Consider the following 27,072-nt stretch of genomic DNA (forward strand, 5'->3'; position numbering starts at 1 on the left):
GCTCAATGTGATGTTAACAGGGAGCAATTTTGTAGATAATGCCCAGCAGTTCAGGGTACTGGCTTCACTACATTGATGTCTGTACTTGCCTAATTGTGGATTGCTCATTTACATATTGTGAGGTGCAGCTAGCAGCATAAAACCACTGCCCATATTGCTTTAGTAATTCAGTGGCTCTCAGTGCTAATGTACAGTAATTTGTAAATGTGTAAGCCTTTTGCAGTTGTGCAGTGTATCTGTATGAAGCCTGGACTTAGAATTCTAGCATACCCTTGAAGCTATGTGCAGTTTCCTGATGCATATTCTGTTGTTTACATATGATAATGGTGAAAGTCGTGTTTCTAAACATGACTTTCCTCTAAATAAGTAAGGAAAATCAAAAGAGTCACAACAGCCTGAAAAATGTCTGTTTTCATCAAAAGACAGGAAAAAATAATGTTTTTGTCAGGACCAAACCCTCTGCATCACTATACTTAATACAACCTGCTCCATGGTCATTTCACCTTGGGATAAAAGGACATGCTCCTTTGCAAGTCCCTTTGTCCAAGATGTGCAACCATTCTTGTGGGCTTTATCCACTGATGAACTGAAGCCGACAAATTTCATCATGCTGACTTATACTTTTGCAATAAACACAGGCTCAGAAAACTTCAACTCAGCACAATGACACGCCCCTTTTCTACTTCAATATACTACTGCTGAAAACAACAGTGAAATGCATTAGACTGGAATTTGCCATCATAAATGCCGCTAATTAGTATAATGCCCAAATGAAGTAATTAATTATGCACTTTATTTTAAAAAAGATCTGATTTAATCCTCACTCACAGGCCCATTAAGTTTTTTAATTTTATGTATAAATTTACACAGGGTAAATGGCATGTAACATAGATGATAATGATCAGGTCTCCAACAATAACAAATCTGTTATGTGTCAGTGACATACATGGAAGTCAAGAAATTCACCTTGAATGTTGAGTGAAGCAAAGCTGAAGCAGTGAATATTGGCATCCATGTCAAGAGCACTTAACAAGTAGTTATGATCACATAAACCATTCTTTGTAGTACATGGATGTCTAGCTGCCCCAAAGTACTACAAATAATAGAAAAAAATGAGTTGGAGCACAAAGAGTTTTACAGCTTTGAAAGCTGTAAACATTTAGTGCTGCCACACAGGCAGCTGGCAGTTACTTTCTGATGGACTAACAGTTTTAAAAGCTGTTAAACATTTCAGCCTGCCTTTTTGTGTAGCAGGAAAAGTGTTTTACAGATTTTAAAAGCTCTTAAAATTTCTCAGCACTCTTCTGTGGTGGATGCTGTGTATGCTCTAGCACTGGAGTAGTGCATAAAATAGAGGATTACAATGGAGTCTTCAATCATAACCAACTTATGTGTTGTCAACATAGATGTCAGGAAATACACCTTGAAAGAGGAGTGAAATGAAGCTTGAGAGGTGAATGTCTTGACATGCATGTTGAAAGCACAAAATAAGTTTGGCTATGCTTGGAGAGGCCTGACCATAAAACACATTGTTGCCACACAGACAGTGACCAGAAGCTAAGTATCCATCTGAAGAGCAAATAGCTTTAATAGTTTTTTGACTCTTTTCCCCTATATAATTTTTTGTGCATCTGTTTTGTTTGTGTGTGTGTGTGTGTGTGTGTGTGTGTGTGTGTGTGTGTGTGTGTGTGTGTGTGTGAGTGTATGTGTGGTGTGAAAGAGAGAGAGAGAGAAAGAGAGAACAAAGTGTGTAACAGCTTTTGCTTCCTGCTTCTGTTCTGTGGTGGCAGGCATGAGGCTAGAGCTTAACAGTGCTGAGAGGTACTTTACAAAACTTTATTAAACACCTTTTGATGTCAGAACGGTGCACAACAAAGTTGCATTTTCTTGAATTCAGAGTGTAGTTGTGGTGTGGCATGCACTACAAAACACGTTATGCTCTTCTTTGACACTGGAGAAGAGTAGACATTCACATCATGCTACATATTCTCGAGAGATATAAGCTCTGTAGCTGGGGGAGGGTGAAAAATATTTCTGATGTCTTGTTACCTTTTTTTTTCTAGCCAGAGTCAGTACTGTCTAGAACTACTGAAACTGTTTCTGAATAATACGTTCTGGAATCACAGAGTTAAATACACAGCTAATTTAATAACAATCACATAATCAGAACAAATGGCTTTACAAACTATGCATTTGTATCCAATATTTTTCTATTTATCAGTGCAGTACATTCTCAAATGCCTTTACATGGTGTTGTGAATCTTTTGTTCTAAACTGATGCAGGGCCTGTTTGGTATCAAGGAAGCATTATACAACACTGGCCAAACAACATTCTCTCAGTTTCATTTTCTCCAAATGTTTAAGTCCTTTATGCTATGTTATAATTGCCCCCCATCCCTAAGTCAAGTCATAAACTTAATTATTTCAGTGTTGATTCAGTCTCAGGTTAATGACACAACTCACAAATAATTGTCTTCTTTCAAGCATCTATCATGGTTTCTGTCATGTCATAGTGATAAAACTTCAGAGAAGACGTTTATGTCACTGGCTCAACAGGTACAATGTATCGATTGGCTTATTACACTAAAGTGTTTTTTGTTTACTCTTCAATGAAAGAGCTGGGGTGGGGGCATGGGTTTAACTGTAATACGATTGGCTAACTAGAATGAAGTGCTTTTTTATCTTTTTTTTACTCTTCACTTGACAGTTGATGGATTAGGGCACCAGAACAGGCCACAGGTTGAATCAGCTGCCATAGTTAGATGCTAGTTCAGCCCAGGGGGTAATAATCCCAGCCATCCCTCACCTGGGTGGACAGACAGTGGCACTAACTAGCTCTGTTAGCATAGCAGCAATGCTGATTGGCTGTTGTTGGTGCAGGATAAGTCAGTCAGTGCTGTTTTTGTGCAACAGTGTTCAGTACCATATTTGTAAAACAGGAATTTTAGGAAAGGTTCTGTAAACTTCCTGGTAAAATATCACAACAATAACATGCATCCTGTGGTCGGTGTCACTGGCAATGATTAACATATAGCAGAGTATGTTGAGAATGAATGACAGTGGTAAGGCATTTTACCATTTGCATGTGGTCCCACAGCGTACCATACACATGCACCGATTGGCGACTCACACAGTACACCCACAGGTGTACATACTGGCAAAGCCATCCAAGGGGAAGCAGTGTCTGGAAAGGTTTACTGCCATGTAACATAAATTGTTACTGTATGTCTGTCAAAATATGCTATAGCTATAGCCAATCTGATGGTGCAGAAGGATGAAGCCCTACAGCAGACCAGCTAACCCAGGTTCACTTAGGAGCTCAAATGGCAATCCCTATTGGATGCTGGGGACATCACATTGAAGGGAAGCTTTCCAAGAGGGAAAAGTGTGGTGTGCATGGCTAAGCTGCTGTGGATGGGGGGGGGGGGGGGGCTACATACAGAAAGCCTGTCAGATCTGGCACAGATATAGGGCACTGTGTAGGAAGGCAGTAGGATTATGCATGAGAGGGAAATGTGATAAAAAATATACATGCTATAACTGTATTTCATTGTGCAGTAACATACATACTACATTGCCACATGGGGTTATAGAGGCATAAGAGTGTGTGTGTGGGGGGGGGTGGGCAGAGAGTGGTGGCATGTGTGTTTCTGCTTCCACAGATTCCACTGGTATAGGGGTCCAGCACAACACATCAACACAGATTTAATATCAGCAAGCAACTGTGCGTGTCAGCGATGAAAGCATGCATGTGGCATGCTTGGATGACATGATGCCATTGTCTGCAAAACTGAATCATCACTAAATGGGACCCCAGGCAGGGTAATGAAGTAGGCCTCCCAAACATGTGATTATTCTTCTACTTGGTCATCACTCACCGTTTATCCTAAATAATATTGACATTAATGTACATATTACTATGTAATGTTTACCTGACAAAATTAAAGTCAGGCCTTCTGCTGGGCAATTGTGTGGGAGGCTATTACAATTCACACTGGTCTTCTCCTGTAAAAGGATTCGTTATTTTACTGCATTTTCATGCCACGTGATTTAGAATTTTGCTGTTTTTTTGTTATTGTATGCATATTTTTGATACTCTATATTTGATAAACTGGCTTTGCAGTGTTGCATTTTGTGCATTCATGCATGCACTTGTGGTTGTGTGTACATTTGTGTTCTGAATTGCTAAAACACAGCTCCCCCTCTTTTTCTTTTTGATAAATGTCATGCAGTCATTAATGCCCACGTAAACTATTGCTGCTTGTGTACTTTAATTAGTTATTGTGAAGAGGCGTTTGTATCTCAGTGAAGCTATGATCTGTAGTGTGTACTGCCACCCAAAAGCAACAGGCTATGACAGAGAGATGACTCTAAAGGTGGTCCAGGAATGAAGGTAATAGCAAGCCACTCCATTATTTTTGCCAAGAAAGCCCTATAGACCAAAGCAATCTGATACATGTTGAAATAACGCTGAAAGAGGAGACCCTCAGGTCTAAAAGTGTCCAGTGTCCTGCATGCTACTGGGGATGAGAAGATGCCAAGTATGAATGGTGCTAGAGTTTATGATGTGGATTTATTAAAGCCAAAAGGACCTCTAACTTCTGAGGTACTCAGAGATGTATGGAAAGTCTGATGTTGTGGCAGATTACATACAGTCGGAGCTTGGAACACAAGAACTGTGAGACAAGGTAAACCTGATGTTGTTTGGGATGAGATGACAAGAATAAACACTGATATCTTGGGAATTAGTGAATTAAGGTTGACTGGAATGGGCCAGTTTACATAACGATATGATCAGACCTTTTACTGTGGACAAAAATCTTGCACAAGAAATGGAGTAACCCCATGCTCTCATAGTTAGTAAAAGGGTATCAAAATCAGTATGATTCCAACCAATAAATGATAGAATGCTATCAATCAGATTAAAAGGTAAGCCATTCAATGTTACAGTGGCACCAAATTTATACTCCAACTACAGAAGCTGAAGAGAAGAAGTCAACCAATCTTATGAAGATCTGCAGGACCTTCTCCAAAAGTACCAAAGATGATATTAATCATAGGTGATTGGACTGGCAAATTGGTGGCCAAAGTACAACTGGAATAAGGGATAATTTTGGCCTTTGAGTATGAGATGAAGCAGGTCATAGACTAGTAGAATTCTGCCAAGACAATTTCATTAACTATCACAAACACTCCCTTTTAAATGCCTAAGAAAAGGTTCAACAAACAGTCAATACTAAAATAAGACTGACTATATAATTTAGAGTCAGATATGGAAAAGCTGTATACAGTCTGCAAAAACAAGACCTGGAGCTGTCTGTGGACCAAACCATCAGCTTTGTACCACAATGTACTACAATGTTTAAAATTAAATTAAAGAAAACAAGAACACTCAGGCCAACCAAATACAAGCTCAATAATATTTTAACTGAATATGTACTGGAGGTAAAAAGCAGATTTAAGGGTTTAGACGAGATCTTTATCAACTAATCTGATGACATTGCAGGAACCTTCTAATCAATAATCAGCATGATAGAAAATAATGATGGATGACACAGAAGCAGAAGATAATTAAGAGGTAACTGGGATTTACAGAAGAATTACGTAAGAAGGACCCTAACCGGTTTCTAATCTGCTTATTTAATTTATATGCTGAACAACATATCATGTGAAATGCTGGGTTAGCTGAATCAGCTGCTGAATCATCAGAATTGCCTGAAGAAATAATAACATTTTCAGATATGCAGTGATGCCATTCAGATAGCTGAAAAAGAGGACTGAAAAACAGGCTTGTCGCTTAGCATCATAAAAAACTAAAGTAGTCGAGTTTAGCCCTACCAATTCTTTGCAACTAGATGAGAAGGAACCAGAAGTGACAGTAACAAATGTCATTTTCCTTGGTCAAAGATCTGTGCAAATGGTGAACACAGCCATAAAAGTAAAAGGTGCAAACTTTATGGAAGGAAAGCTATGACTAAGCAGGTACGATTCTAAACAGTAAAAACATTGCATTCTTGACAAAATATCCATAACATAAAAGTTGTGGTTTTCCCGGAGATAACATATAGCTGTGAGAGATGGACTATAAGTAAGGCTGTTTACTGGAAAATCAACACTTTTGAGCTGCAGTGTTGCAGAAAACATTTGAAAATTCCATGGAGAGCAAGAAGATCAAATCATTCAATTCTCAGAGACATAAACATGGAAGGGCTGATAACAAAACTAAAACTTAAAATACCTTGGCTGTATAATAATGCAAAGACAAGATTCACAAGAAGATAGCGGTGCTGGGAAAGACTGAAGGGAAAACAACAAGGGTGTAGCAGTGGCTAAGTTGGACAGACAGCTTGACAGAAGTAAGGAATATAAATCTGCAAAAACTTAAAGAAGTAGTTGTTAGCAAGCAGGCTTTGTATACTACAATACTCGAGATCACAGAATCAGGCTTGACTAAATGACTGAACAACAAAGCTATCACAAGCTCGGGCAACTGCAACCTCATTTTAATATGTCATCGGTAGACGTTACTTCAGGAGTACAACATGTCTCATGCTGAACTGCAATGTAAGTATTGGAGTATTAATGCTAGCACATGAGTTGCTGAGAGAACCAAGGATGCCTCCTTATGAGTCACGGACACTGCACAAAGTCTTTATTCTGTTTTATCAGAATGAATACATTAAAACTAATGGACTTTGTCGCATTTTACATTTTGAACAAAGTAAACTGATCATCAAAGCAGTTCAGTTATCCAATCAAACAATTATTAACTAGATACATGTACTGTCTGACTGCTTTTTAAAACACCATCCTTTTTCAGCAGCAGTGCTTTTTTGTCTAAGTAATGCAGATAGTGCCATTGAGGTTATTCTCTCTCAGTTTTACAAGGGAGATCTCTGCAGATGGTGGTTACAGCAGTGAAAGTAAAAGGTAGACATTAGCTATTTTATTCAGCTGGTGACCATGGAATCTGATTACACCGGAATTTATGCAAAAAGCACTGAACAAAGTTATGGTATGAAGTAGATGACAGATTCTAGAGTTGGCTGAAAAATTAGATAGACATAACATATTATTTATTTATTTATTTATTTGACATTTGTTAACCGAGATAGTCTGACTAGGCTTTTGCCCTTTTTCAGTGAAGGCCCGGGGAGAAAAGCTCCACAGTACAAATAAGCAAGAAAATTACATGATACACTAATGTACAATACAAAAAGTAATCAAAATATTTATTATAGTACAAGTAAGAGAAAAATATACAGCAGAAGAGATATTTATACAATGTACCGCGGTGGTGGTGCTGCGGTAGTGTTGTCGCTTCACAGTTAGACGTTGCCCATTCAATTCTCAGTTAGAGTGTCTTCTGTGTGGCGACATGCGTGAATGGACGTTCCTTCATTGAAGGTTGTGCATTAGGCCCAGCAAGCCATCATGTAAAAATCTACTGCCAATCATTAGCGGACCGGAGTTCCGCTGTGGCGACCCCTAACCGGGAAAAAGCCGAAAGACACAAAAAAGTGAGTGAGGAAATAGGTAATAATAAATAATAACCTGGCAGAAACATATTTGGACTATTATCAGTGTACAACTGTACTGTTTCAAGCAGTTTCTGTTGTAGTCTACAGGAGGTGTAGAGATTAAATATTAGAGCATTGTTGCCAGATAAGACTGCAGGTAGTAGGATACCAGGACTATGAAGTGAAGGAGCATGGAGGGTACTTAGTGACTGTCATAATAGGAGGTTAGTTAGAATAAGATAGATTAGAGGACAGGGAGGAAGGACCATGGAGGGTAGTTAGTGACTGTCTTGTCATAATAGGAGGTTAGTTAGAATAAGATAGATTAGAGGACAGGGAGGAAGGACCATGGAGGGTAGTTAGTGACTGTCTTGTCATAATAAGAGGGTTAGTTAGAATAAGATAGATTAGAGGACAGAGAGGAAGGAGCAGGGAGGGTAGTTAGTGACTGTCTTGTCATAATAAAAGATTAGTTAGAATAAGATAGATTAGAGGACAGGGAGGAAGGAGCATGGAGGGTAGTTAGTGACTGTCTTGTCATAATAGGAGGTTAGTTAGAATAAGATAGATTAGAGGACAGAGAGGAAGGAGCAGGGAGGGTAGTTAGTGACTGTCTTGTCATAATAGGAGGTTAGTTAGAATAAGATAGATTAGAGGACAGGGAGGAAGGAGCATGGAGGGTAGTTAGTGACTGTCTTGTCATAATAGGAGGTTAGTTAGAATAAGATAGATTAGAGGACAGGGAGGAAGGAGCATGGAGGGTAGTTAGTGACTGTCTTGTCATAATAGGAGGTTAGTTAGAATAAGATAGATTAGAGGACAGGGAGGAAGGAGCATGGAGGGTAGTTAGTGACTGTCTTGTCATAATAGGAGGTTAGTTAGAATAAGATAGATTAGAGGACAGGGAGGAAGGAGCATGGAGGGTAGTTAGTGACTGTCTTGTCATAATAGGAGGTTAGTTAGAATAAGATAGATTAGAGGACAGGGAGGAAGGAGCATGGAGGGTAGTTAGTGACTATCTTGTCATAATAGGAGGTTAGTTAGAATAAGATAGATTAGAGGACAGGGAGGAAGGAGTATGGAGGGTAGTTAGTGACTGTCTTGTCATAATAGGAGGTTAGTTAGAATAAGATAGATTAGAGGACAGGGAGGAAGGAGCATGGAGGGTAGTTAGTGACTGTCTTGTCATAATAGGAGGTTAGTTAGAATAAGATAGATTAGAGGACAGGGAGGAAGGGTAGTTAGTGACTGTCTTGTCATAATAGGAGGTTAGTTAGAATAAGATAGATTAGAGGACAGGGAGGAAGGACCATGGAGGGTAGTTAGTGACTGTCTTGTCATAATAGGAGGTTAGTTAGAATAAGATAGATTAGAGGACAGGGAGGAAGTAGCATGGAGGGTATTACTGCTGCCTTTTTCTTATAGCTGCTTCCAAGCCTGCAAGTATGTACTATTGGTCTTCACTGTACTTCTCCATGTCCCAACTACAGTACTGAACTTACCTTTGTTTACCATAGTACTTTATCACAAAGCACTTTACAAAGAGTCTTTACAGAAAGAAAGGAAAAGTGCACTCATTTGTGATTCCTGTTTCTTTGTCTTGCTTTGGATCTCTAGGCACCTGACACCCAAACTAGTATATTTTTCTTGTAGATTTCTTTAATTTTTTTTAATTTTCCTTTCTCTTTTCCTTTCTCATACATTTTATCAATCTAAGCAATCTGCCTTGCAAAGTTTGTAATGGCTTTAGTTTTGACACTTTAATGCAAGCATTGACAGAACATTTCAATACCTCCAAAAAAGTATAGAGCAATGTACTGCTTTTAATTTAAAATTTTTTGGGTCCCACCATTTAACATGCCCTATGCTAGATCTGGCTCTAAATCTGTACCATTTTGTGGGGAGGGGTTACCCACTTTCCTTATTACAGAGGCCACTGTAGAGGAGTAGGTTGAGCACCCAGCCTCACCAGCACATAATGGACATCTTGTACCTGAGAGTTCCTTATGAGCTTCACCTACATACCCAGTGATTTAGGCACATATATCTACTACCTACACAATTTTGGAGAATATGAGAGCACTTTGTGGTTTACATCATTATATACACCAACCACACAATGACATAGAATCCAGGGTTAGAGAGCACATTGTCCTGTGGAGGTCACATGTGTCAGTTGTTGCCTCAGTAAGTGCCTTCAGTGTAATATATTGTAACCACTATCTAGTCTGCCTCCACAAGCCATGTTTTTTTGACCTTAGGAAGGGATGTGATATGAGAAATGTGGCTGCAGACCATCTGTAATCAGACTACACAGACCATTTCTGAGGCAGTGTTAGTGTCAACTGTTGGTAAACAGACTGCCACCCCTGTCATAGGTTCATAGGTTCATAGGCTGATACTAAGTTATCGGCCCTAGGGCCTATACAAGCCTAGCCATAACAATTCCCTGGATATTTCTTCCCACAATATTTAGTTCCCTGGACCCCTGTCTAGCAGGACGACTGACATGAGTCTCTGGATCAGGAACGTATCCCTCCAGCATGTTTTGTTCATTGTGATGACAAGGTTTAGATCCCTGGAATGTGTGGCTGTGAGGGATTGGGATTTCTTTAAGTGTAGCATGTCCAACAGCTCTGGGTTTGACATGGCCTTGTATGTTAAGCAGAGATTGCCTCTGAGTAGACAATATGTGACATAGTATAGCTGGAGTTTTTTTAGACGGTCAGCGTAGGGCATCTGCTTTAGGCCTGTGATTCTTTTAGTGAGGTATTTTGGTGGCCTTTCCAGTTGTTGCAGATGTCTTGTGAGGTACATACCAAACGGGGTGTTGTATTCTATAATGGGTCTAATGAGGGATGAGTACAGTGGAACAATGACCTCCTTTTTTCTGGATGAAAAGCCCTTAGTGATGAGGTGTGCCACATAGAAGGATTTCCCGACTGTTGTGGCGATGTGGTTATCGAAGGTGAGACCACTGTCCACCTGTGTCCCTAAGTCTCTTATCCCACTTTCGGTGTTTAGTGTACTGCCACCTATGTGGTAATTCACTGGTACATGTTTCTTCCCAAAGGCGATAACCATACATTTCTTGGCATTCAGCTTGAGCCCATGGCTCTGGCACCAAGCATCTGTTTCTGTAAGGCCCTTTTGTAGAATATCCACATCATTTGAGGATTCAATAATGGCTCCCAGTTTGCAGTCATTTTCGAACTTTGTTAGCCAGAGTCCCTTAGTGTTGTCCTGTACTTCAGAGAAGTAGATGCCAAACAAGAGCGGTCCCAGGACTGAACCCTGAGGTACTCCACTTGTCACTTGTCTGAAGCTGGATTTTGAGTCGGCTACTTTTACAGTGTGGGTTCTGTCAGTAATCCATTTGGCAACCCATCAAGTGACATAGGGATTAATGCCCAGCTTAGTAAGTTTATCTATGATTCCAGAGTGGGGGATGGTGTCAAAGGCCTTGGCGAGGTCCATATAGGCTGTGTGAGCCCCCTTACCCTTGTCCACAGCTCTGGAGACTGATTTATTTATTTATTTCACATTTGTTAACCAGGTTAGTCCAACTGGGTAAGAAATTACCCATTTTCAGAGGAGACCCGAGGGGAAAAGCCCCAAACAAAACATACAAATACATACAAATAGAGACAAGTTAACAATATAAAGAGCAAAACAAACTTATGGATACAATGGATAAGAAAAATAAATGTAATCCAAAGAATAGCACATAGCTATATACAAGATCAGAAGAAGGAAAGTGCAGAAGAAGATGGGAGTAGAGGAGGAACGAAGTGATCTAGAGGGAGGAGGAAAAAAGAAGAGCAGATTGGATAAAGTAAGATAAGAAAGAGGAAAAAGGTCTGAATGATAAGTCTAGTGGAGAAATGGGAATATGGAAAGGGAGGAGTTAAGTAGGATGGTTACAGGTACATATAGGGTTGTTATGGAGGTACAAAATAAGGTCTTGTTTGAAATTAGGAAGAGAGGTATGACTTCTAATATGGAGTGGAAGATTATTCCAAATAAGAGAGATGGAGTGTTTATAAAGTATTTTACCTATATTAATATTGGGTTTATAGACTTGTAGAAAGAGTTTATCAGAGCTGCACAGGGATCGGGGAGGGGTGTACCAGGAGATCAGGTTGGACAGAGATGGACAGTCAGAGTTAGAATTAAGAATTCGGAAAGCTTGGATCAACTGACATTTGTTCAGAAGGTGTGGGAATTCGAGCCAATGCTGTTTTTTGAGAGCAGAACAGTGATGGGATTTATAGGAGCTGCTGGTGACAAATCTAGCAATTTTGTTATAAGTTTGGTCAAGTTTTGCCAGCAGGTTATATTGTAAATTAAAAAATAGAGGGGAGCCATAGAGGAGAATTGGACTAGCAGTAGTTTAGAGTTGGAGGTCAGGAATTTGCTGTTTCTATATAACATGCCCAGTTTTTGGTGTATTTTCTTTATTGAATGAAGTATGTGGAGGTCTAGTTTGAGCTGGCCATCAATGATGACATCTAGGAGTTTAGTGTGTAAATCTGGTGATATGATGGTGCCATTTAGTGAGGATACGAGAAAGGTGGATTTGTGATGGGCTAGAGCTTTAGGTAAGAATAGTAAGAGCTTAGTTTTAGAGGGGTTCAGGATAAGTTGATTGTTGGAGAGCCACTCCTCAACAGAGTGAAATGAAGACTGGGTGATATGGTGGAGGTTATTGATAGAGTCAGAAATGGAAATCAGAGTTGAATCATCTGCATACTGTATGATAGGGGAGAGACTGCTGGCAGTGTGTAGGCCATTGGTGAAGAGGTTGAAATGGAGGGGGCCAAGAACTGAACCTTGAAGAACACCGGTCTGAACTGGCAGAAAGGGCAAGAAGGAATTTTGTCATTTAACTGCTTGTAAGCAACTGGACAGGTAACTAGAGAACCAATTTAGAGTGGGGATGGAACTGTTCAGCTGAGAAAGTTTTTGAAGTAGAAGCTTGTGAGAAACAGTGTCAAAAGCCTTTGAAAGATCCAAGAAAAGGCAAGACACAAGTTTATTATTGTCTCTGGCCTCAGCTACTGTATGAGAGAAGGATAAAAGTGCTGTGTTAGTACTTTGTTTGGGCCTAAAACCATGCTGGGTATTGGTTAAAAGATTGTTTTGAGTAAGGTAGGAAAGCAGTTGAGAATGAATACACTTTTCTAGAATTTTAGAGAGGGGCGAAAGAATAGCAATGGGATGGAAGTTAGATGGTTCTGTGGAGTTTCCGCCCTTATGTAGTGGGATAGTACAGTATTCCTTCCAAATAGAGGGAAAAATAGATTCTTGGATTGAGTGGTTTATTAGAATGAAGACATGAAGGGCCACAGAGATAGCAGCAATTCTCAGGAACTGGGAAGGTAGGTTATCAGGGACAGGGGAACAAGGTTTGAGTTTACTAAGGAGAGTTTTAATATAACTAACTGATACAAGTTTGAGCAAGAAGGGGTCAGAGAGGTTAGAGGAGTCAGATTGGGGGTATGGAGAAAATGTGTGGGTGTGGTAATAGAAGTGATAGTACTGGAAGTGGAATTAGAGGTGGGGGTTGGGGTTATTAGTGGTGTTAGGTGCTAGTTTAGAAATGGTATCAATGAAGTAGTGATTAAAATGAATGTCGGTATCTGAGGGAGATTGATTGGGAAAAGGATTGGGGATTGAGGGTGAGCCAGGGTTGAGAAGAGTTTTTATGGATGACCAGAACTTCTGGGGGTTAGTAGGTTTCAGAGATTGATCAGAGAGGTAAAATTTTCTTCTGTCCTGGTTGACTCTTTTTTTTTTTGTAAGGTTTCTAAGTTTCACATAAGACTGAAGGAAGACAGAAGATTTGTTGTTTTGATATTGTTTCCAAGTGGCATCTCTTTTATGCATAAGCTGGAAGGTTTCTTTGGATAGCCAGTGGGCATGTTTAGCTTTGACTTTTATTTTCCTGATTGGGGCCAGAGAGTTGAGTATGTTTAGGAATGTCTGGTTGAAGTAGCTAACTGCACCATTTAAAGGAAGAGAATATAGGCAGGACCAGTTAATATTTGAGAGAATTTTGTTAAAGGAAGTGATATTGAAATTTCTTTGGTTATGGATATATTTAAAGAGATGAGAACAAGTAAGTTTGGGTGAGTACCTAGTAATGTGGATAGGTAGGTGGTCACTAATGGAGTCAGATAGTGTTCCTGGCTGGTGGTACCAATTAGGAGAATTTACAAGAATCCAGTCTAGGGTAGTATTAGAGTGGTTTTTGTCAAGGCGGGTGGGGGAAAAAAACAAGTTGAGTAAAACCATGTAGGTTGAGACTATGAGATGGTGTATTGGAGTTAACTAAGTTCCAGTCAATATTTACATCCCCAAGTATAATAGTTTCAAAGGGAATGTGATGAAAACACCAAGATAAGATGTTTTCAAGGATGGTGATATTATTCCCTGGTGGAATATAGATTGAGGCTATGGTCGTAGCTCTGCAGGGTGGAAGGAGGGAGGGGTAATTGAATGTGGTAAAATATTGAGAGAGTCAGAAAAAAGAATGGAGACACCACCTCCCTTTTTGCTAGGTCTGTCCTGTCTGTAGATATTGAAACTGGGGAGGGGGCAGATCTCAGAGTTGTGGATGTGGGGTTTTAGCCAAGTTTCAGAGAGAGTTAAAATGTGGGGAGTATAGTGTTGAATGAGAGCATGGAGATCAGGCAGTTTGTTGCAGATACTCTGGATATTAAGGGAGAATAATTTAAGTCTTTTGATTTTGTATGTAGAAGTGATAGTGGACAGGGAGGTACTAGTGATAGTAGGATTGCTAGAGGTGTGGGGGGAAGAAGTAATAGTAATAGTAGATGGAGTAGAGGAATTATAGGTTCATAGGTTAGTACTAGGCTAACTGCCCTTGCGAGCCATTTTAAGCCTAGCCAATTATCCCCTGTGAGATTCAAACCCTGTACCTTGTGTTTGTAAGGCAAACACCTTAACCATTAGGCCACCCTAAGATAAGAGTTGGATATTAGGACCAGGGTTGGGATGTATATCACCTGAAAGGAGGAGTGTTGTAAGGATAGAGGGTAAAGAGATAGGATGAGGGAGAGGATAGAGAAATTTGGGTTTTAAGTTTGAGATTAGTTTTAATAAGGGGAGTAATTTTATTTTAAAGAATAGTGTGGTAGAGTACAGTGAGTGTGAGCATATAGGAGTATGGTAGGACCTGGATAGATTTTGGGAGGGATGTAGGTTCAGTGGAGGGTAAGGGGAGAATTGCAGGGGAGTGTGATAAGATGTGACATATGTCAGTGTAAATAGCAGAGGGAAGGGGAAAAGAAATGGCAACATCATTAGTGATAGGCGTTAGGCCATAGTTACAACAATATAATATATAAAGCAGTTTTAAATGTGACAGGCAGTATCTAGAAAAAAAACTAAAGAGATATTAAGGTATACCACAAAATATATGTTCTTTAAAAACCAAAAAATACCTGGCAATATAGAAACCTCAAAGGTCCCAACAATAAGACTGCAAACAAAGTTTGTCTTAATCAAAATACAAAACACGGTCTCCTAAATTAGCAGACAGCAGTCACCTGACCACCGATCCAATAAACTTCCAAAATAAAAAGTGACATATAAGTAAATGCAGACAGATTAACAAAAGCAGATAATCTGAAAAAAAATGGAGACAAGAGTAAATAGAGGGATACTTTTCCTTAACATATTGTAAAACATTCGAAATACCCCTCAATAAATAAAGCAGATAATACACCTGTATGCAAAAATAAAACACAAAGCAATATAGACAGCAACAAGTTAGCGAAGCTACAAATGTTACTCAGGCAGGATAGAAGGGAAGTATCATAAAACTAAGAAATAAAACAGCTAAAAGCTGTGCAAGCAGTGAGCAAAGTCCCTAAAAAGCAACTCCGCTCATATTCATCAATCATTTTCAACAAATCCAAAAATGTAGAGGTCTCAACAAGTCCCAATAAGCAAACCCTACAGATGACAACTCACAGGCAAAGTTTCATCCAAAAGAATTATCAATCACCCTTACAGAAGGTTACTATTCATAATCAAAATAATTATCAATCACCCTTACAGAAGGTTACTATTCACAACTGTGCGGGAGCTAAAAAAAAGGCCCAAATGTCTCACAGACAAACCAGTCCCAAAAACCACTGTTGCAGCTATTCAGCCCTAGGCCCAAACATCACACAGACAAACCAGTCCAAAACCGACCATTGCAGCTATTCAGCCGAGCAATGAAAGAAACACAATTAGGCCCACTCACCGACACACACACTTCTTACTGGTTCATTTCCGATGGTTGCTTCTTTTACCTGTTGGCTTCCCTTTTCCTTTATCACCACCTTCAGGAATTTTATTTTTATAAGTTAGTTCAGAAGGATTAGATATAAAGGTCAAATACTAGGTACATCTGTTTAACTGATTTGCTATCTACTCTGCGATTCCACTCAGTTTGTATGTTGTCTTCGATGTCTTGAAAAATGTGCCTGATCCTTTAGAAGTCAATCAGGTTCAGGAGACAAGATTGGCCCTTCATGAACCCAAACTGGGTGGGGTCCAGTGTTTGAAGATTGCCAATGTCTTTGTTTATAAGTTCCATTATAATATGTTCCATGGCCTTGCAGATCAGGCTCATCAGACTGATGGGGGCGGTAGTTCCCAGGATCCAAGGTGGATCCCCCTTGTGGAGTGGGATAACTGTAGCTGTGCGCCACTCAGTGGGCACAAAGACTGAGGTGAGGCTATGATTAAACATGACACTTAGGTGAGGTGCCAGTTCATTTTGTAGTTCATGTAGTATACAGCTCGGGATGTCATCTGGTCCCATGGATGCTGTATTCTTAGCTTTAGAGAGTGTGTGTCCATTATTACCAGAATTTGTCAATCTTTCAGTATTGAGATGGGCCCTTTAGGGGGTGAGAGGGGGGTGAAGTTTGCACTGAATTGATCTGCCAGGATACTGGCAGTATCCTTGGGATCAGTATATTTAATGCCATTCTTTTGTAGCTCAGAGCAGATCTGAGCATTGCCATTTAGATTCTTGACATAGCTATAGAATGCCCTGTGGTTGTCTTTGGAATCTTTGGCACTTTTATTTTAGTAACTAGCTTTGGAGGATTTTATGAGGAATCTCAGCTTCTTACTGAGGCTGGTAAGGGAGTTTTTTGCATTTTGGGATTTTCCTCTTTTCTGCAACAGTTTCTTCCTTTTGTTGTAAAGTTTGTTTATGGCAGGGAACCACCAGATTGGCTTCCTTTTTTTGGAGGAGAGCATCTTGGTTCTATTTGGGATGGCACAATTCATGCACGAGTGGATGTGCTTGTACAGTGCCTTAGTGTAGGATTCAGCAGTCAAACTTTCAGTTCCCGTCTGCATGGTTGTCATGAAGTTTGTCACTTCTGATTTGAGTAGCATGAAGCTGGCTTTGGAGAAGTTTTTTACAGAAGTTTCCTTACTGGGGGTGGATGTCAAGGGTGATTATCTTATGGTCAGACTTGACCAACGAGGGGGTGACCATAGGTATGGAGCATCGATTTCCCATGTTGGTAATGATCAGGTCTAAGATATTGGAGCCCCTGGTGGGACTATGGATTAGTTGATCCAGGGCATTGGAATTTAGGAATTCCAAGAACCGTTGGGCAAAGGTGTTGGTACATGAGTAGTTTTCCCAGTTAGTGGCAGGGTAGTTGAAATCACCCAGTATTAGGGTGTTTGGTTGTATCTTAATATTTGCCAGTATGTTTAGAAACGTGTAGTGAGAATCTTGGGGCATGGTGGGGATCTGTAGCAAGCTACAATCTGGATTGCAGTCTTACCTAATGTTAGTTGCACCTGGAGAATTTCAGACGCATTGTGTTGGGCAACTAATCTGGTGGCTGAATATCCTTGGTAAATATGGACACTCCTCCACCTTTAGTGTTTTGGTCCTGGTTTGGTGGCTGAAAAGTGCGGTAAGAGTTGTAGCTTGATATTGCAGGGGTGCTCTCTGGAGCCTTGAATCAGGTCTCAGTTACTGCACAAATATCAATGTTCTCCATTTTTAGGAGTGCCTCGAGAGAGTGCATTTTGAGGTTTAGACTTCAAGCATTGAGTAGCATTACCTTCAGATTTTGCACGCTTGTACCTGTTACGGTGGTGGTTTTGTCCCTTGAACTTTGCCTAAAAAAGGCACTAAAGGGTTGGCAGCAGCCTTAGCAAGTAACCTGAATCCTAGGGGCGTCAGGTGTAGACCATCTCTGGCACAGCTTCGTGGTCTGTCGGTCATGTCATCCCAGGCAGACAGATACTGGATCCCCTTTGAATGACACCAGAAGCTTAGCCAATTGTTGAAGTCAATCATTTTGTCCTTATAACTGTGGTAACATTCTGGGCAAAGGCATGATGCTACTCAGGGCTAGGGTCATACCTGCCTGGGCCACATGATCTGAGAACTCTTCCATGTCTCTTTTCATGTAGTCCAGGGAGGTATGTCTCAAGTCATTCATTCCAAAATGGTTAATGACAGAGTCATATTTGTACTTGTTGTGGAGTGACTTGAGTGCATGCATTATGTGGTGGATCCTGGCACCCGACAGGCAGCTCACTGTAATTTTTTCATTGTTCAGCCTGGTGAGTGGGACATCAGTGTGCCTGACTATAGAGTCACCTATGACTAAAGTGTTGGGCACGTTGTCTAGCCTTAGGGGCTGTTGTTGGGTGGCACACTGGTGTTGTGAGCTATGTGACACTTTGGTTGTGATTGGTGTTTGTTTGCATTTCAGCTTCGGAGGTCCTTGTTACTTGGGCAGGTTACTGTTAAGGGCCTCCATATATGAGGGTTTAGTGTTGCTATGTGAGGGTGTTGGTGGTGTGGGTTTAGAAGGACTATGTGTTGCTTGAGGTGTAGTGTAGGTGTTAACCTTCTCCTCTTGACTGTCTAGCACAATCTTGGGTTGAGAGAGCTTTGCTTCCAATTTGGCTATGTAAGTGCATCTCTTGCAGATTGTAGTGTTAGGTGGTAGGAGGAGAGGGTTGTCTGTGTACATGAGGCAATTGCTGCATTGCCCCAGTATGCCCAGATTCATCTGGTGGACAGGAGAAATCACCGGAGGCTGACCCTTGGACATGCCTGTTTTGGTGCTTTTTTTTGTAAAGTATAAGAGCTGTTTTCCCTTACCTTAGTAAGGCACTTTGCAGTTATAGGCTGTTTAGTGCCTGCAATTCATTTCAACTTATTAACAAGGATAGTTGAATGCTTGTATCAGTTTAAAGCTTCCTAGTGCTTTCCAGCAGGTTTTAGAGCAAGTGCTAGTCACAGGGATGCTTAAAGGTAAGATGACAAAAAATGGTTTATCCTAAACACTGCAGTATGCACTAGAGGAGTTAGATGTGAAAGTAGGTAACTTAAGTTTTATCTGTCTAAAAATTTAAGTTTGAAAGTAGGTGGTCACCTTTGTATTCTGGTACTATGGAATACAGTAGGATGGCCAATAAATTTAAATAGTTGAAGGGGAGTGATTTCACAAAATGACAAGCCAGTAAAAGCAGAAAAGAAATGAGATATATGGTCAAACTAACATAAGGGGCAGGCATCTAGAAAGACAGTGGCATTTAATAACACAACAGTAACCGGGTGGGAAGGTGGGGAAAAATTTCTGCTTGACTCACAAGAGACAGAGCTGTGGTCTCTTTTCAAGTTTCCATATGCAGTTAAAAGCAGAATACAAGTAAAACACAAGGTAAAGAAAAGAAATCACAGTATTCAAAATAGAAAAAGGCAATAAAGGAATACAAAATACAACAAATAAAAAGCTAACTAACCTTTCCCGCTCAGCAAAGTGTAGCAGATTCTGGGTGAGCCTTTCTAGTAAAGCTCTGAAATGTTTTATTTTAACCCTTAAATAGAAGGCTTAGCTCCTATTTCCACCCCCTCAGTTCTCAGATGATTAACCTTAACTTACTGGTTCTGTCTTATGTGTGAGTCTTTAATTGATCTGTTCTGATTTCTGCCTGACTCACAAGAGACAGAGCTGTGCTCTCTTTTCAAGTTTTAACATGCAGTTAAAAGCAGAATACAAGTAAAACACAAGGCAAAGAAAACAAATCACAATATTCAAAATAGAAAAAGGCAATACAGTAATACAAAATGCAACAAATAAAAAGCAAACTAACTTTTCCCTCACAGCAAAGTGTAGCAGGGTCTGGGTGAGCCTTTCTAGTAAAGGACATCATCCAGGATATGAGCAGTGACATCCCTCTAGTTCAACACCTGGGATACTTCATCAAGCTGCACATATACATTCACATTTCTGCTTCTTTCCTTGCACCTGTGGGCATATAACCTGCCACTCATGCTCATAAGCCTTGACCAGGTCTATATTATAAACCCCTTCAGGTTGCTTAAATGTGGCACTGTGTTCTCTATGGGACATATTATATAGGCAATTTTTGTGTTGTTGTGGGGTTGTATATGTGGATCATCAACCAGGGCAACAGAGCATGTCTGGCATCACTTGCAGGACACAACAGCCAATACAATACATGCTGCTTATTCCCTGCTTGCATGCTACTTCTGTGCATAGACCTGTCTTACTTGTGTTTGCATCTATCAATTTAATGATCTTTTGGGAAGTCCCCTTGCAGAAACCATTGGTAAAGTTTATACACGTACAAAATGTGTGAATCATGTGAACTGACCATATGGTAAATAGGCACATAAATAATGCCCTGGACATTCAAGACCACCTAAAAGTTCACAGAGTGTAAACTCTTCCTTTTAATATAATACAGGCCCTCTGGTGCTTATGGAGCCTTGATTACAACTTGTGTACTATCCATAGCTCCCAGAACCTCAGAAACTCATCCTTCAAATGAAACGATAAACTGATGATCCTATCTGCTTGAGTGGTGGTAGCTCAGGTGGATGTAAAACTTCCTACTGTATCTGTCAAAAATAATAGAGGAAATTCCTTGATGCATGGCCAAGTTCCCCAGTAGTATAAATACCACCTTGGGTCTCCCCTGAAAAGAGGCCACTAGTCTAGTGGGATTGACCTGGTTAACAGAGGATAAATCAATAACTGGGATAAGTTGTAAAATGCCTACATTTTGGTGGTTCTGTCCTCTGCAGTCTTGGGGAACTAGATGTGTTCCTACATGTGCTTTAGCATAACGTCAAAGAACTGGTATAGGATTTATGAGGCTGATGCATGCAATAAGGGAAAGGTTGCTGTAGCTAAAATGATTAAGAGTTTTCATTCCTTATTATCCAAAGGAATGGATTTACCTTGCATCCCCTTCGATTCCACTTGTGGGTGGCACAGTTCGACTAGGTTCCTTACAGTCTCTCGGTGCACTCAGAAGTGGTCTTTCATCTGAGGGTCTGTGAGATGGTGCTGCAGTGGGCATTGTCTATACCTCCATTGGCAAGGATGTCCATGACATGCTAAATTGTGGGCAGTGGTTCTGGTGGTGGTGGTGGCTACTAACGTGCTGCTATGCTGCTGATGCTGCTACTCCTACTATTGTTCCATTCATATACACCATAATCTTGTTGTTCCACATGGGGACATGCCACAGAGCAGCACGCCAGTTTGATATATTTATTAATTAGTCCACCATTTTATCTGCCATCATTTGCATAATTTGAGTGGCTCATTTGCATGGGGTTCCTTATTTCCTTGCCATGCACTTATTAGCATGCATTAGATATTATGCTGCTTTGCCCATTGCATGACCCAAATGTCTGTCTTAAAATTACCCCCACCCTGTGCTTTGCTGATACCTATGCTAATTTTTGTTCTGTGGAATGCACTGAATGTCTATGAATCCCAGACACAGTCTCTTATTCCTATTGATAACATGTTTAACTAGTTTTCACAAAACAGCCATCAATTGGTCTGAAAGTTACGTATCTAACAGAACTCTGTCTGAAGGAAGGAATTGTACCATAGGCTGTACTCATTCGGGTGGATGCTTTGCAAGGTCATATTTTGATTCCTCTTACTTTAGTATCTTTGTGAATAATGAATGCTCATGCCTAGTTCATACAACTCATCCAGAATGTTCTTTTCTAATGCAGTGTAGGTTCATAGGTTCATAGGTTCATAGGTTCATAGGTTCTTGCTAGACTACTGAACAGTGAGATTCTTAAAAAAAATAGCAAATTATTTCCATCGTAGTTTCTAGCCCTTATATTTTGCATATGAATAAACCAGAGACGGGCCAAATATAGGATACGTTCAAACATTTTCATGTCACCCCTATCCATAAGAGACAGGGGTGCTAAACCTTGGATGAATTTGTGGTTACCCATCCATCCATCCAAATTACTTTTGACAAGAGTAAGAGAAGTGCTTTGCTTTATCTGGAATGGAGGATGGGTCTATAGAAGCAGTATTCTCTGGGATACATACCTGTTCCTCCAACATGCTATAGCAAAACAGATTGAGATCCCTTGAGTGAGTGTTTATGATATTATTGGACATATGAATGTATAGTATGTCTGGCAGAATAGGGTCTGTTGAATTTTTTTTTTGTTCAGTTATATAGCATTCTGATACAGAGATAAGCAGGATATACAGATTGAAATAAACATTATTTGTGTTGCTATATGATAACATTGTAGCGCTACAGATTAAATCTTATGTGTTATATATGCAGCACATCAGAATAATAAGCATTCAGACATAAAGAAGACCGTAAATGTAAAGTTTCTGTTTGTTATGGTCATACCTCTGAACATTAAAATCATAGCACTGGCCATTAAAAGAAAATCATAACAGAGGGTCAGAAAGAGGATCACTTTCTTATTCTTCATAATAGAAAATGTTTAGACACTAAACCCTATACAACTAGAAATGGGGAATCTTTGTATCAGCTTATTTTGTTTATTTAATAAGGTATATACTCATAAACAGGTCTGACTTTGTGAGAAACTCTATAAAGCTAGGAGAAACAAGGTTAAATATGACAGCCAGAACAATAGTACTATACTTAAATCATAGCATTTGAAAGATATGGCTGCATTTCCTTTTTGGTACAAGAAGGATCAGTGTTTGGGGAAGAAATAAGTAGGTTAAAGTTGACTCAGCTTTTCTGGGGAGATTTCATGAGAGGTTCACCAGTCTTTCATAGCATTGGTTTGACAGGGTACACAAGTTAGACTGGAGTCACTGATACGTGACAGCATATGGCTCACAAACCTGTTTGAGAAATATTGTGAAGGTGGGTAGGGGAATATATTGTCACCTAGGACCCACAGCCATCTTTTATATAGTGTGAAAACATTTGGTCAGTATGGGTAAGAGCAATACCATATCAAATCTCATGTCCATGAGAGAGGACTAATCAAGTTTAGCAATAGAAAATTAATGATTTTACAAAATCGGCTTGCCAAAATAATCAGGCAACAAAACTTTGGGAGCCGAATGGTAGTCCAATAGAATTAGAGATACTTTGCTCTTTGTGACTAAAGCTCTTGTTTACTCTTTGGTGTTTAAAGTTTAGTATGAATTCTGATGTGCTTTTATCTATGGCACTTTATTTATTTTTCTTTATTCAAAAGTAACAGCTAATACTATAAACAAATCTGTGGCTTGTAATGCTCATTGTACTATAGTCCTTGCAATCACAAATCATCCCAGCTGAGTTTAGCCCTCTCCACTGACACCATTTTAAGTTTGCTATTTGGCTTATAACATCTATTTGATGCTGTATAGTTTCCTGCACAAGGTAATATTTTGTTATGGAGTGTAATGGCAACCCTCATTTGAGTGCATAGGTGAAAGGTATAGAAACTCTGGCCTTATTCTATATATTCTATATTCTATCTAAAGAATCTCACACATTTCCTGAACTACTCTCCAACACACAAGTCTTTTACTACCATCAAAAACTATTCCTTAACTCTAAGAAAACCAAATTAATCCTCTTTCACCCAAAAAATCCCACTTCTGACATAGATCAATTCAAAATATACTCAACAGATAATACAATTATTGAATTAGTACAGCACACCAAGCTACTTGGAGTCATTTTTGATAACCAAATGAAATTCATCCTCCGCATCCAGCAAAATATAAAGAAATCTCACAAGAAATTAGGGCTTCTCTACAGAAACAAACACGTCCTAAGCACCTCAGCTAAAATCACCATGGCTAAAGCTTTCCTGCTCCTCTCCGTATTCTATGGTGCTGCTATTGTGACCAACTTACAGATTTCCATTAAATCCAAATTGGAACAGTGCTATAACAAAGTTGCAAAGTTTGCCACTAATTCTAAATACCATACACATCCCTGTAAATCCCTACAAGAACTTAACAGGCTTGAACTCCCCAACCAACTCCACTATATCCAAATAAACACAGTGCACAGTGTATTCTACAAACCCTCTGCCTGCCCAGCACTAGGCAACCTTATCCAACCCTACCAAGCAAACAGAACCCTAAGATCCAATGACAAAAAAATTGTTAACAATATCTAAACCTTTCAAATACCCTATCTGCTAGATCAATTCCCAGCCTACCAGCCTTCAAAGCTTCATTAAAGCAATATCTGATTAACACATGACTCTGCACCTTCTCAACTTCTGGCTAATCTTCACTTCTACTTCATCTTTTTTTCAACCCCCCCCCCTCTTATCATATACCTCAGTTGTTTTACTTGTAATTCCACTGCTTTTATTTTACACTATTATATTACTTATAACGAAGTGATACCTGTTTGTGCTTCTATTCATTCACCTGTACTGTTAAATGGATATATATGCTTTTGTCTTTAACCCGAACCTGTGTTATGATACTGTAAAATATAAGTGCTATGCTTTGAATTGAGACATATGTCTACATTTATGTCTGTCTTTAATTTGCACCTGTTTAGTGATACTCTAACATATGGATGCTGTGTCTGAATAGCCTGTATCTGGAGCTTTTTTCCCCAGACATCTGCTGAAAATGGGTTCTGTTGACCCAGTAGGACTATCTCGGTAAACAAATGTCAACTAACTAACTAACTAACTAACTAACTAACTAACTAACTAACTAACTAACTAACTAACTAACTAACTAACTAACTAACCAACCAACCAACCAACCAACCAACCAACCAACCAACCAACTAACTAACTAACTAACTAACTAACTAACTAACTAACTAACTAACTAACTAACTAACTAACTAACTCACAACTCACTAACTAAATAGGATGCATTCGGTAGCACTTGCACTGAGGTTGGATTGAGCAATATATGTGCATGCACAGCTCTATACCTGTTAATGTTGTATTTCAAATTTCCACTTTGATTTCTGTCATCTTTACCCTGAATCTGATAAATACTGGTAATGAGGAAGAATCTTTTTTTGTATGTTTGCCAGAAAATAACATGTTTTGTCACAGAGTAAGACAATATGCTATTTGATTATTTAGAATCACTTTTAATGTCTGTTTTCACAACTTCATTTTTCTCTGAGACAGAAGAATCATGGACTCAAGTGATGTTATGAAAGATATACAGCTGTAGTTTTTGTTTCACTAAGACTGTAGTCTTCAGCAGAATATAACTCATTTGTATTGTGTTATCTCCAGGATTTACTATGAACGTTCTGGAGGAAATGTTCCTATTCCGAAGAAATTTGAAGACTGGGAACCAGGTCCTGCAATAAAGTGTGCAAACTGTGGCCAGGTAGGCGTTAAAATCACAAGCATGGTGCATCATGTGTCCAAGTATCAAGCTTTGTGTATTATTTTTTTTTTTTTTGCATTTTCCTTTTTGTATTAAATTTTAATATAATCAAAACAGTGGACTGGAATACATACCCTAAGTTAACAGACACTTAAAAAAAACATGAAGACTAAGTCAGTACAGCTTCTGAAATAAATTTTGTGGTAAATATATGGCAAAATTATAAAATACGATTACAGTTAGGTAACACATTAGTAATTGCCTAACAACAAAACGACTAACTTATATGGCATTGTTTTGCTTATTACTAAGGATCACTGACGTATTTACTTGAGAAATTAGGATAAGACAGTAGTTAGCCATTTTAAAATGTAACACCAAATAGACATTGTAAGACAAGAGTATTATTTGCTACATATACTGTGGCAATGAGATATAATACTGCTGGTAATACAAGTATTAGCAATACAACTGGATCCAGTTTTGTGACAAAGCAGGCATTCTCATACCTTAGATGTGTTTCTGTTAACTTGTGTGAAAAACATGACACAAACTATCATGACAGCAATAGCAAAATGTCTGCACCAATGTCATACATACCACAGAAATGTGGTTCATTGGCTACAGTTTTAGTAGTAACTAGAGAGAAGCTTTACCTTAATGCACATACATCCTGTATTTATAAGCTGAATTATCAAAATAGACAAAAATGTGTTACTTGGCTACTGAAAATGTTGCAGGAGTTGTGTAGCATAAGGTCACTGCTATTTGCTTTGTAACTGATGAGTCTTTCGCTGCTGCTCATAAATATGTGCATTGTTAGACTCCTGTACTAAAACTATGGTATAACATGAATGCATAGCAGGAGCCTAGCTTACTCATTCTGGTCTGTTTTTCCCAGAGTGACCTGTACAAGTTTGTTTGTGTCTTTCGGCTTTTTCCTGGTTAGGGGTCGCCACAGCGGAACTCCGGTCCGCTAATGATCGGTAGTGGATTTTTATGTACTGGGTTACCAGCCCTGATGCAGAACCTTCAATGAAGGCACGCCCCGTTCACGTATGCCTCCATACAGAAGATGCTCTAGCTGAGAATCGAACGGGATAACGTCTTGCTATGAGGTGACAATGTTACTGCAGCACCACCACCGCAGCAGTCAGAGTGACCTGTACAAGCAAATGTCTTAATAAAGAATGCATTTCTTCAGGATAACTTTGAATACTTTTTCTTTTATTGCATGTTTTACCTGCACCAGCTTGTAAATGCAGATGACACCATGACATTAATATCCTCTCATCTTCATGGACTTAAATGCATATTGTAGAGAGCACAAGAAAAGTGTATGGCCTAACATTAATTATTGCTGGAAAAATAAGGGAGTTTTAAGATGTGGTATTCACACAGTTTTTTTCTAGCACGTAGTCATTCCACAGCAAATTATTTGTGTTGCCCCAAACACACACATATGCGGTTTGTTAGGAAGGGCCCTTGTTTTAATTACCAAAACTATAGTTAATGTCATAAGTGTGGAGAAAAAAACAAGACCAGTTTTGTTTAAATTCATGCACAGAATGTAATTTTTCCATGTTTAATTCCTCCATGTCTTTTGGATTTATAATACCATTGGTATTACCCCATTCATAAGTCAAAGTATGATTCAAGTTATGATTAAAGAAATTAGTATTGTTTCTGTCTTTGATTTTAGCCAAAAGTGCTCTTCACAGCACCTATAATGTGCCCAGGATTGACTCCTTATACAATTCATATGGAATTACATGTATAGGTAGCATATCTTAATACAATTGTTAATTATTTTTTACTCCTACTACTATTGGAACTGTCTGGGTATCCTTCTGCCATATTGCCCTTGTTTCTACCTG

The 27,072-nt window shown here is 39.3% G+C and overlaps 1 protein-coding gene across 1 annotated transcript in view; it reads left to right on the forward strand.

The window, feature by feature from the left end:
- DHX58 (DExH-box helicase 58) overlaps positions 1-27,072 on the forward strand; it is a 409,135-nt gene that overhangs the window by 368,932 nt on the left and 13,131 nt on the right. The window contains exon 12 of the mRNA XM_044054731.1: positions 25,099-25,195. Within this exon, the coding sequence (XP_043910666.1) occupies positions 25,099-25,195 (97 nt within the window). The remainder of the gene's footprint in view (positions 1-25,098; positions 25,196-27,072) is intronic.

The sequence above is a fragment of the Protopterus annectens genome, chromosome 13.part0 (assembly GCF_019279795.1).
Source record: "Protopterus annectens isolate FY-2018-M chromosome 13.part0, PAN1.0, whole genome shotgun sequence".
Taxonomy (NCBI): domain Eukaryota; kingdom Metazoa; phylum Chordata; order Ceratodontiformes; family Protopteridae; genus Protopterus; species Protopterus annectens.